The sequence below is a fragment of the Neomonachus schauinslandi genome, chromosome 12, assembly GCF_002201575.2.
Source record: "Neomonachus schauinslandi chromosome 12, ASM220157v2, whole genome shotgun sequence".
Classification (NCBI taxonomy): Eukaryota; Metazoa; Chordata; class Mammalia; order Carnivora; family Phocidae; genus Neomonachus; species Neomonachus schauinslandi.
The window spans coordinates 32,381,440-32,392,779 of record NC_058414.1 but is presented as its reverse complement, the minus strand read 5'-3'; the positions used below and the strand labels follow the sequence as shown (position 1 = coordinate 32,392,779).

At 38.0% G+C, this 11,340-nt stretch overlaps 1 protein-coding gene across 1 annotated transcript in view; it reads right to left on the bottom strand.

The window, feature by feature from the left end:
• Nucleotides 1-6,057: 6,057 nt before the first annotated feature.
• The window catches only part of ZNF804B (zinc finger protein 804B), a 486,583-nt gene continuing 481,300 nt past the window's right edge, over nt 6,058-11,340 (bottom strand). Inside the window, exon 4 of the mRNA XM_021689660.1 lies at nt 6,058-9,715. Within this exon, the coding sequence (XP_021545335.1) occupies nt 6,058-9,715 (3,658 nt within the window). The remainder of the gene's footprint in view (nt 9,716-11,340) is intronic.

Sequence of the window (11,340 nt, the reverse complement as noted above, 5' to 3'; positions counted from 1 at the left end):
GAAGAAAATAGAGATGACCTTCCACAAACACAGCTCCATGCTGCTATCTGGATATCTAACGTTAGGAAGGTTAATTCTCTTCTTTCCTCCCCAAGTGTTCTTTTCTTTGGAAAACGCATATTAGTCTTTGTTTTTCACATGGCATCTACCAGGTTCTGTTCTATAGAACATTACTTCTATGAGATGATCCCGGAGGGGAAAAATGTTTCTGACATTATTATTTTTGGAAACTCAATATAGTCTATCCTCCTCCCGGAACAGTCTGGTAAATATTGCCTGTCATATGGTCTGAGATATGTTGAAGTAATGAAATAAGCCACATAACTCAACATTCCCCTGAAATATCCAAAAATGGATTTTTGCCAGTTAATTTTTGTTAATTCACAAAACTCGTTATTTGTGAGTGTAAAAACATAAGATTGATTTGGTCTCTTAATTAGTGAAACCTGCCATTTTGGGGCACACTTCAGTTTGCCAATAGCTCTCTTAAATTGTGGCCCAGAACAACACTTAGTTTTCCACAAGTGGTGTATTTTTTTTCCAAGTTTTAAAAGAACCCCCTCTTTTCCAATTCTGTATAATTCCTTTAATACAACCTAATACTTCAGAACGTTTTCACCAGACTTTCCACGTCATTTGGTTATATGGCGTTTATAATCTACTATGCCCTTCATATTATTGATGAATTGGAATTAGGCTCTATGTATATAAAATTTTTAAATTGAAAATAAATGTAGGATCTGACATCTATTCATGCTAAATTTAACCTTTAAATTTTGCCCTATTTTATGCTTTAAAAGTTTTTTCACATTGTATTTTGCCCACTACATTTGCTACTACATTTGCTAGTCCTCTTGGGTTTGTGTTTTTCTCCTCTTTGGTACATATTGTTCCATGATTTTGTCCATGTTTTATGAGAGTTTATATGACAGACTACAAATACAAAGCCTCATAACCAATCTCTACAACCCTCTCTCCAGTTTAGAATTAATCTAAGTTTTATTACTCTCTGGGTATAGTTGTTTAGCTATAAAAACACATTTATCACACAGTGCTATTATCCCTAAGGATATTTTTAAGAATCATAAAATGTCTGTGTAAAATTCTCCATGTATTTTACAGTTTTTTGACCCATCCACTTCACCACAATGTCTCTAGTTAAGGCAGCAGGTGAGCACTACATTACTGAAGGAATGCTTAATTTTCTGTCTTCTTGACTCAGCAACATGTGACAAAATTGATCATCCTCACTTTTTTGAATCGCTTTTGTAATTTGCCTTATATAGTCCTGACATTTTCCTATGTAACTTGAAATTTCACCATGGTCTCATTGTCCTGATTTTTTCCTACATAATTTCATCATGGCCTCATTTCATAGTTCCTTGTGTTACATCCATTCTTAGAGTGACCTGGGGCTCAGTCTGCAAAACTTATATCTACCCTACCTACTCCTGATGATAGTATCCAAGGTAATGGCTTCTATATACTTACTATACGTTGATGATTCCCAAGTGTATGTCCTTTTCACATCTCTACTCAAACTTCAGACCATATTTCCAACTAAACTCAGTATCTCCACTTGTATAACTTTAGGCATCTCCAACAGAGTATTTAAACTGACCCTCTCCTATCCTGACCCTTCCACAGTGTTCTCCATTTCAGTGAGCAGTAAATCCATCCTTGTGCAAAAACTATCATGTCATTTCTAATTCCTCTCTTTGTCTTACACCTTACATTCAATATGAAGCACATTTTCCCAGCCCTACTGTCAAAATAAATCTAGAATCTCAGCACTTCTCAACATTCCCACCAGACTATGGCTGAGCACGTCACTGCCTTCTCTTGTCTGCTTCCAATCTACTAATCAGCCTCCCCACCTCAACCTTGACTCTCCTGGAGATTATTCACAATGCAATAGCTGAATGACCCTAGTAAAAATCCAAGACGAATCACGTTTCCCCTCTGCCAAAATTCTCCAGTAGCTTCTCATCTCACTATAAAACCAGTCATTCCAATGGTGGACAAGATCCTACATGATTTTGCTCCACAATTATATCTCTGACCTTATCTCCGATAATACTCCCCCTGAAATCTTTTGCAGCCAGTGTTTCCCTGCCATTTCTTGAGCATAGTAAGCACACCCAACAAGTTGTTGAAACTTGGTCCTGTCTTAGTCTGAAATGCTCCCTCTCTCAGGTCTTTGCTGAAAAGATACTTTCACAGTGAAACTTCCCCTGACTACTCTTTTTAAAATAGTGCTTTACCCACTACCTCACCTGAATCCCTTTATCTGCCTTTCTTCCTTATTTTCCTCAATAGCATTTATCATCATCTGGCATAATACATATTTCACTTGTCTATTCTGGTTTTTGTTTGCATGCCTCAAGTAGAATTAAACTATTTGACATTATTTTTGTTAGTTTTGATCATTATTATATCTCCAGCAGTTAGATTACTCCCTAGCATATGGCCCTAAATATATATTTGTTGAATGAGAATGAAAATAGAGTGGACAAATGAGAAAGAAAATATTTTTATTTTTGTACTATTTTTTCTTAATAGTTACCAGTGATTGTCTCTTCCTTTTTCGTTAGACATTCTGCTTAACATTTTATTTATGAATATGCTAACTTTTAAATCAGTAATATCTGTTACTTTACTTCCTCCCTTTATAAAAGTAAAGATATTTATTCTAGCTCCTCCCTTTATAAAAGTAAAGATATTTATTCTAGCTCCTCTTAGATTCTGCATGTTTTCTCAAGGACAGTTGATACCATGACGCTCTCTTTAAGCAATTCTAATACTCTCTGGTAAAATTCTTTTAAACCTGAAGATTCAAATCATTTGTAGTAGCCAGGAAATAATTTTCTCTATAGATTCCAAATTCCTTATCCATGTCGTTCTACAACGATTTTTTTTTTTTAAAGATTTTATTTAGTTGACTGAGAGAGAGAACACAAGACGGGTGGGGGGGTGGGTGGCAGGCAGAGGGAGAGGGAGAAGCAGACTCCCCACTGACCAGGGAGACCAACGTGGGACTCCATCCCAGGACCCTGAGATCATGACCTGAGCCGAAGGCAGATGCCCAACCGACTAAGCAGCCCAGGTGCTCCTCTAACAAAATCTCTCCCTTCTGGAGTGTTCCCGGGCCATCTCCCTCCTCTTCTGCCTCTCCCACCCTCGGCGAGCCTTGTCCTGTTCCTCTCGGTGCCGTTTCCGGCGCTCATGCTCTCGTTCTTTTTCCTTTGCTCTAGCGTGCTTCCCCCCTTCTGCTGAATGGCTACGATGCCTACGTTTCTCTTTCCTCTTTTCATCTTTCCTGTGATGAGCCTCTTCTTTCCGAGACATTTGCTGCAGTGGTTTGATAGCCAAAGAATCATCTTCCTCTCCTCTGTCTTCCATGGTGAGTTCCGTATCGTAATCTCCATGCTGTGGGTGGTCCCTCAGCTCCCCCTCCTCAAGGCAATCCCGCTTGGAATCCCGGTCATCAGAATTTTTTAAGCGTTTTATCTCTGCTTTCTCCTCTTGTTCCCTTCGAAGTTCTACTTCGAAAACTGTCTTCTTAATAGAAAAGTTGTAATGAAATCAGATTTAGGTAACACAACCGTTTTTTGTTTGTTTGTTTGTTTTATTAGATCATCTGCCCCAGCAGTGAACAGCAAGCAGAGATTAACCTAATCTCTGTTCATTTTGATCCATGGATGTATGGTGCTTAAAAAATTACTCTGAATGTCTTCCCCATTCAGTTTATATTGGATTGTTTAAAGGACTGTTTTTCTCCTTATTGAAATATTTTATAATTGTAGCTTTCCTCATGTGATGACACAACTTATAACTTCTCACTCTGTGGTACAAGTTATCTCTTATTTAAATGGTGAAGTCTGCTTTCCCATAGTCCAAGATAGTACAGCCAGTGAACACTGTCATCACTGATAATACAGGACAGTCATTTCCATGCCATCAACTCATATCAATCTGTCCTTGTTAGTCAAAATGAAGTGCCCAATAGAGGTTCTCTGGTCTAACCTTTGGAGAGATTAAATTGTCACAAAGACAATTACAGAAATTAATCAGGTACTTTCTTTTTCATAATAGGACTTTTAGTGTGTTCCCATAATTACTTTGTCTTGGCTCTATGTCAACTGTGTAATCTGTTTTAGGAAATTGTCATCCACATTATTTTTTTTAATCTGCTGGTCCATTTGTCATTTATTTTTTATAATACATATTCTGCTTATTTCACTTCTATTGGATTCACCCAGTGTTCATTAATGTTCTTTTATAATGATTTTTATGAAGTTCCATGCAAATATAGAGGGCTTTTATTTTTGCTTTTTGATGCCTTTCCTCCATTTTTCGATTCTTTTCAGACATTAGACATTCTTACTGACATATCTCAGTCAAAATCCCCATCCTGCAACTTTCTGATGATATCTAGGAAACTACATATTTTTTTTATGTTACAGTTTCAAAATCACGTTATCTCCTTTCTCTGTCTCTGCCTATCTGTCTCTCTCCCTCTCTCTCCCCAGTATCAAAGATATCCTTTCCTATCATTTACCAAGTATTAAGAATTTATCCTTTCAACTTCATTTTCCTCATCTGTACAGAGGAATGATAACATTGATCTCAAAATACATTTGTGAAGATTGAGTGAAATAACAGAGCAGGTGCTTAGCCTGACTCTGCTTGATGCACTATAGGACTTCAGTGAGGATGGTTCTCTTCCCTGTGAAACCCAGGCTGAATAAGACACCCATCTCATTTAACAGAAGCATTGACATCATCATACACGCAGTAGATGGCTGATCACTCCATTTCTGCTTAGTTAATTTTCTCTGAAACTCATATTTATAGGAAATGTGCAGTCATACGAGTTTTTCTTTATTTTACGAATATAAAATAATAAATCTAACTGAAGAGCTATTTAGAATACTGATGTAAGAAATGCAGATTCTGTGGGCCAGGAAACATTTTGAATAAATGTTTAAGATCGTTTGCAAAATTACACGAATGGTGATTTTATTCACCACCATTTACTGTGTTTTACTGATATCTATTACAATTGAGTAAAGTACACAAAATAATTTATAAGATTTTCTTGATAAACATCATGTAAAAATTCTGACACTTCCAAACCTTCATCTCTCTACTTATACATAGTATTGGCTGAACACAGTAAGATTTCTTGAGTAGAATAAAGAAAACTTAATATTTTAATCCCTGTAATGTTTGAAAGATTAAGCAATATATTCAAAATGGTATTGAGTATATTTTACTTTTTTATTTTGCATTATCAAATACTAATGATAGCTTATATATGTTTTCATATACAAAAATTAAATATTCTTAATTTAGATGTTGGTGATTCTTACAGTTACAAAATTCTCTTAACATAGATGTGTGTGAAACGAAGATAAACCAACTTCACAGAAACTCAATGATACAATCTGTGTAAAGATTGTTTTTCATTGAAGAGTAATTTTCAACTTGAATTAATCAGAAAATTTCTTGCCATCTCTTATTGCCTATGAAAATATAAATTATTTTGATTGAAACAGATTATATTGATTGAAAGCTTAGTAGTTAACCATTGGAATTATTTTTAATAAGCAGTTTATTTCACTGATCTTTTGTTATTATCTGATGCATAAAACCAATTGTGCGATCTATTCATTCACTCACTCAACAAACACCTAGAACATACAATATTATTTTCCATTTGATTTTCTTTGTAGTATCAGTGATCTGCCCAAATGTTTTCTGTTACCATTTTATAACATTATGTGAGAACTCATCCAAACACATCTTTAACATGTTTCCCTTTACCTTTCCACAAACTTATTTTAAATTTGCTCTGTTATTTATGTGAGTTAAAAGAAATTCTTAAAACGCTCCTATTTTGATATTGGCAATTCATTCACATTTATATACTGGACACATTTTGAATTGGCACCAATATTTAAAACCTTAATCAGATAGACCACTTTAAATATATCATTTTTGTAGGTAGTGACAATGTGTTTTATTTATCCTCAAGAGGGGCTTTGACACCTATTAGTTCAAGTGTGCTGATGATACATTTAAGGCCTCTTTCACTCCGTTTAACGGTTGCATCTGACCAGAGCAAGAATGATGGCAAAGATCTTGACCTTGAAACACCGGTTGAATTAAAGGGTTCAAGTGGATGATAGAAGCTGTGGCTGGGTTTAAGTGAGGGCCAAACAATGCGGGGATCAATGTGGCGGAGGGCAGGGGCTGAAGTGTGATATGAGGTGGGTGGAAGGGGGCAGTGGTGACCAAATGCAGGGGATGGCCTGCTAAGAAAGTGGGGTGCGCCGGGAGAATGGTGGGAGTCAGAGGGGAAAACGTGAATGGAGTAAAATGTGGCTGGGAAAGAGGATGTAGATGAGCTATGGGGAGGGGACTGCCATGGGAATTTAAGGAAGCAGAAACAGCAAAATGCTGCAGGAACGTGTGGTGGATGGTGGTGATTGATGTGTGCTGGTGAACCGGGACCGTCTGCATGGCCGGGGCCGGGGAGAAGGCAGCCGGCCCCGAAGCAGGTAAAACTCGAAGATGCTTCGATAGGAGCTGTTTCTGCATGTGCTGCTGGGCTTGTAGCTGTAGGAGCTTGTATTTATCTATTTCTTCTGGAGAAAATGTGATTGGCTGTTGAATTAAAGGGGGCGAGCTTGATTTATGGCACACTTCTGACTCATCTTCTACTTTGTCATGCTTCTGCATAGTTCTGTCAGAGTAAGAGTTTATATCCCCCTCTCCATGATTCATAGGCATGCTCACATCCCACAGGTCTAGATTTATTTGGTCCTCTTTGGTCTCTGTTGAATCAGTAACACCGGTATATCTGTTAGATGGAAAAGCACCAGGGAAATCATTTGGTACTGGGTCACGGCTTTGAGTAAAACGTTGGACTTCACTAATTAAAGGTTTTACTGGTTCTTTTGTTGTTGGGTTCTTTTTCATGTTTGGTGACTGAGAATCCGCCACTACATGAATTAGACCCTTGGAAAGATGGTTATCACAATCAGGATCTCCTAAAACGGTGACATTATTTGTCTGGGAACTTTTGACTTGGTCTTTCTCTAGAGTCCTTTGAATCTCACCGCCTTGATCATTCCCTTTCTTACTTGTGTTCTGTGTTTTTTCAAACAAAGGCAATGCTTGTTGGTGACAGCCCAGGGGTGTGAACTGAATTGTGCATTGAATTTGTGAATGAGCCTCTGATTCATTTTTACAGTTCTTTGAAGAGACCTCAAAATTGGTTGATTTTTCCTGACACCTCTTGGCTTGCACTCTTTCTAAAAGGTGTTTGGCTGTCAGGGGAGTCCTCTCTCCTTCTGTCAACTCCGTGGTTTCAGAAGGGCTGCTGGAACAGTTCCTCAGAAGGCAGCTGATGTTCCCAGAGTTATACTGCATGGATTTTCCTTTTCCCAGGTCACAAATATGAGGGCTGTCCAAAGACTCTTGACTTCTCGTGCTTTTATTTAAACAATAAATACTCTCTCCTGAGTAAGAGCCCCATCTGCCATGCCGAGGTCGCTGGCAATTTGGTGGCTTTTCACTGTTCCCGGGACAGGACACCTGTGAGCTAGAATCACAGTGGGGGATTCTCCTGGATTTGGCCCCTGAAAACTGCTGTTGATTTTTGCCCAGTTTAGATCTTTGTCTGCAGCGGCCGTATCTATGAGTGGAGTGTTTTTCATTCTTAGCCGATTCCCACGATCTGCAGTTCTGATCTCTCGGTATTTCAGATGGCAGGCAAGTGCCCTTGACCATCTCCTCAGACGGGCAGGGGCAATTGTGTGTTTGCTCTCTCCCTTTGTGCCTTTCAATGGAGCTGTGTTCTCTTTTACAAAAGAAGAGCAAATTACTGCTGCCATCATCCCCGGACTGAGCACTTGAACAAGCACTTCTTAGGCTGGATGTACTGCCAGAGCACGTGTCTGAAGGGCTAGAAAGTCTATTCAGAGACAAGTTTGGAGAATCTCTCTTGTTTCTATGTCCGGAAGCCCTGCTGGCCATGCTGATGTGGTTACTATTCAAGATTACACTAACGTCCTTCCCGTGATCACCGTGACCCCTTACTGGGTAAGGACTCGAATTCCAGGTGAACTGATTTCCAACTTCAATATCTGAATGAGGATCACAAGGAATCAGTTTTGGTTTCTTAGTCCTCGAGATGCAAGGAGAAAAAGCTAGGCCCTCATTTGCATCATTTAGGATGACCCTCGGGCAGCTTTGCCAATGGGCCCTTGAAGGTTCCTTAAGTTCATTATCACTATTATTGTTGTTTTCTACACAATTCTTTAGAGAGATATCAAGGTAAGCAGGCACTTCAGGATTTTTCATTTCCAAATCACTTGCTCTAAAATTATGTTGACTCATATTTGGCTCAGAATCATTGTAGCCCAAATTATATTTTCTCTGGAAATTTTCCCAATCTGGATTAGCTATCATCTTTGGTTTCAGAGATTGATCGTCTTCTTGGATCAATTTTTGTTGGTCTTCAATTAAACCTGAGACTTGGCTCTCTATTGTTGTCTTCATTTCTGAGGGCTCCTTCATCAATTCTGTTTTTAGGCCCTCTGAATCATGGTCACTCTTTGCGTTCCGAGAAAGCTTAAAATCAAAATACAATGGGTTGCATCCATAAGAGATGCAGGGCTCTGTTTTTGTGAAGAGCAGAAGTTCCGTAGGCCACTGGAGGGTGGTGTGGCCATCCTTACTTTGTACGTGGAGAAAAGGCAATGGTTTCGACTTCACATCATGGGGACACGCATCTCTTACAAGCCTCTGTACATTTCTGCTAACTCTTTCTGTTGTTTCATCTAAAGATTCTTCTCCCTTCTCCATTCTGGAATTGGGATTCAGCTGCACTGTCCTGTTTTGCTTTCTTGGCTCCAGTGATGGAAACTCATCCAGACATTCAAATATCCTGGCATCACTGTGCTTGTAAATATTTGGTGGGCTGGAGGAAGCATTTGCTTGGCATGAGTGATGAATGCAGTTTTCCGAAGTGTTCTTCACCGTACTTCTAGTTTCTTTTTCTCTGCTGCAAGGAGTAAAATCCACATCTGAAAGATGAATATCAGATTTAGAGAAGGAAGCATGAATGCCAATCGAATCTTCTAGTGTTTCATCAATAGAGTCTTTTTTGTCTTGCACGATCTGAGATCTTATGGAGAAGGTATTGTGTAAGACACTTTCCAGATGGCTTGGGGTGATGTTTATATCTTTTTCCTTAGTGAGATGTGTATCCTCATTTGCAAACCTGCGGCACTTGCATTTCTCCGCAGTTTGTTTTGCTTTATAGATGGGTGACTTGCTACAATCGTGGGTTTCCTCTGTGTTCTCACTGAAAACAGAGGCTGAAGATTCTAATTTCAGATGCACTTTTTTGGAAAAAGAAAATGATACTCCTGTCCTGTGGTTTGCACCACTGAGATCCGAAGAGGCTTGTGGTACCCGATTTCTGAACAAATAACGTCTGTCCATTTGTAACTGGGGTCGGTTTTGCATGGTGGACCGCTGTTTATCGGAAATGCTTCTGGGCAGATTCTTTCCTTTAAGGAGAAGAGTGCTCTTCATGCATGATACTTTTCTGCCATTCTTAACTGGGAAAATTCCTTGCTGAAGTTGCTTTTCTATGGCTACTCTGGGAGCTTTGTATGCTGGTCCATTTCCAGAAACACTGTAAATACAATAAACATTTAAATGATTAAGACATTGGATTTGAAATCTTATCTATATGCGAACATTTCTCAGTGTTTCTATGATGAGTTATGCTATTTTATGAAACTATGTCTATTGTCATATAACCATTTCACTGGATTTATACAACTCAGTACACCTATGTTTCATAGTGGCTATTTCTAAAATACATCACTTAAGTGTGTTTTTTTACATTTTTATTGACAGATAATGTATTATTTGTTTCAGGGGTACAGGTCTGTGATTCACCAGTCTTACACAATTCACAGCGCTCACCACAGCACATACCCTCCCCAATGTCTATCACCCAGCCACCCCATCCCTCCCACCCCCCTCCACTCCAGCAACCCTCAGTTTGTTTCCTGAGATTAAGAGTCTCTTATGGTTTGTCTCCCTCTCTGGTTTCATCTTGTTTCATTTTTTCCTCTAATTTTGAAATTAGCAAGAAGCAATAGCAAGTGACTATCTTACGCTAGTGCTGCAAAAGAAAATAAAGTGTTGCATTTACATCTCAATAGATGTCCTGCAGAACCTATCATTTTTTTGGAATATAGATTTAACGTTCTTTCACAAAGTTTTTCAATCGGTGACTTCACATTAAATAAGGAATTAAATGGAATTAAAAGTCATTTCCAAAGGATAAAAATATTTATTTCATTTGCCTTTTTGTATAAAGGCTACCAGTTTATGATTTTTGTTAGCTCAGGTTTAAAATTCCTTCCTGTTTGTCTCCCTTTGAAACAGTGTGGCTAGTTCTTTCTTCATGACTGGTCACTATTTTGACCAATTATAACAAATGCATAATAAAGTAACACACATCTACAAGCCTTCTCCATAGCTTCAATTATTTTGAAATCTTTTCTTTTTCATCTTCCTCACCAAAATACGTTCTTTCTACCTTTTATGCATATATATGTTTTATCTTTTAACAGCTTTGTATAGATTATTCATTCTGCGGAGCTTAAATTAGTAATTCAATCAGAAAACTGGAAACACCGGTACACGTAAGAGATGAAACTCTTTAGATTAAAATTGTCTCTTTAATGTTCTACCTTAAAACTACATTGGCCTTCCTGGGGGGCGGGCAACACAAATCACACCATTTATCTGATGTTTTGCTTTGACTTGGCTTTCTTTTTCCTTTTCTTTTCCTACATGCTTGGATGTATGTCTGTTTGCTTTTTTCTAGTTTAGGTTTTTATTTTATTTTTATTCAGTCATTTGTTACCTGAGTATATAATACCAAAACAAATGATATCTTTTCCCACATGTAGCTTCAGTTCTAATGGAGAGGTGTGTTTTCTGAGCCCTTCTCTAAGAAGTTCTTTCTTGTTCCCTTCACTTATGACTATTTGGCCAATCAGCGTAGAACTCTGGAATACCATTCCTTTTGTCCACCAAATTCCATATACTTTGCTTCATCGTGTTTACAGGTTTAATATTGTAGAAAAATACTTAATTAGCCTCCTTTTATTCATTTTTGAAATGAGTCCACTGGTGCACTTGTATGATTTTGCAATTTTCCTTTTCACTTATGTATATATATTTATTATATTTCCAATCTATAATGTATTTTTATTGTATTTATTATCTAGGATCTATTTT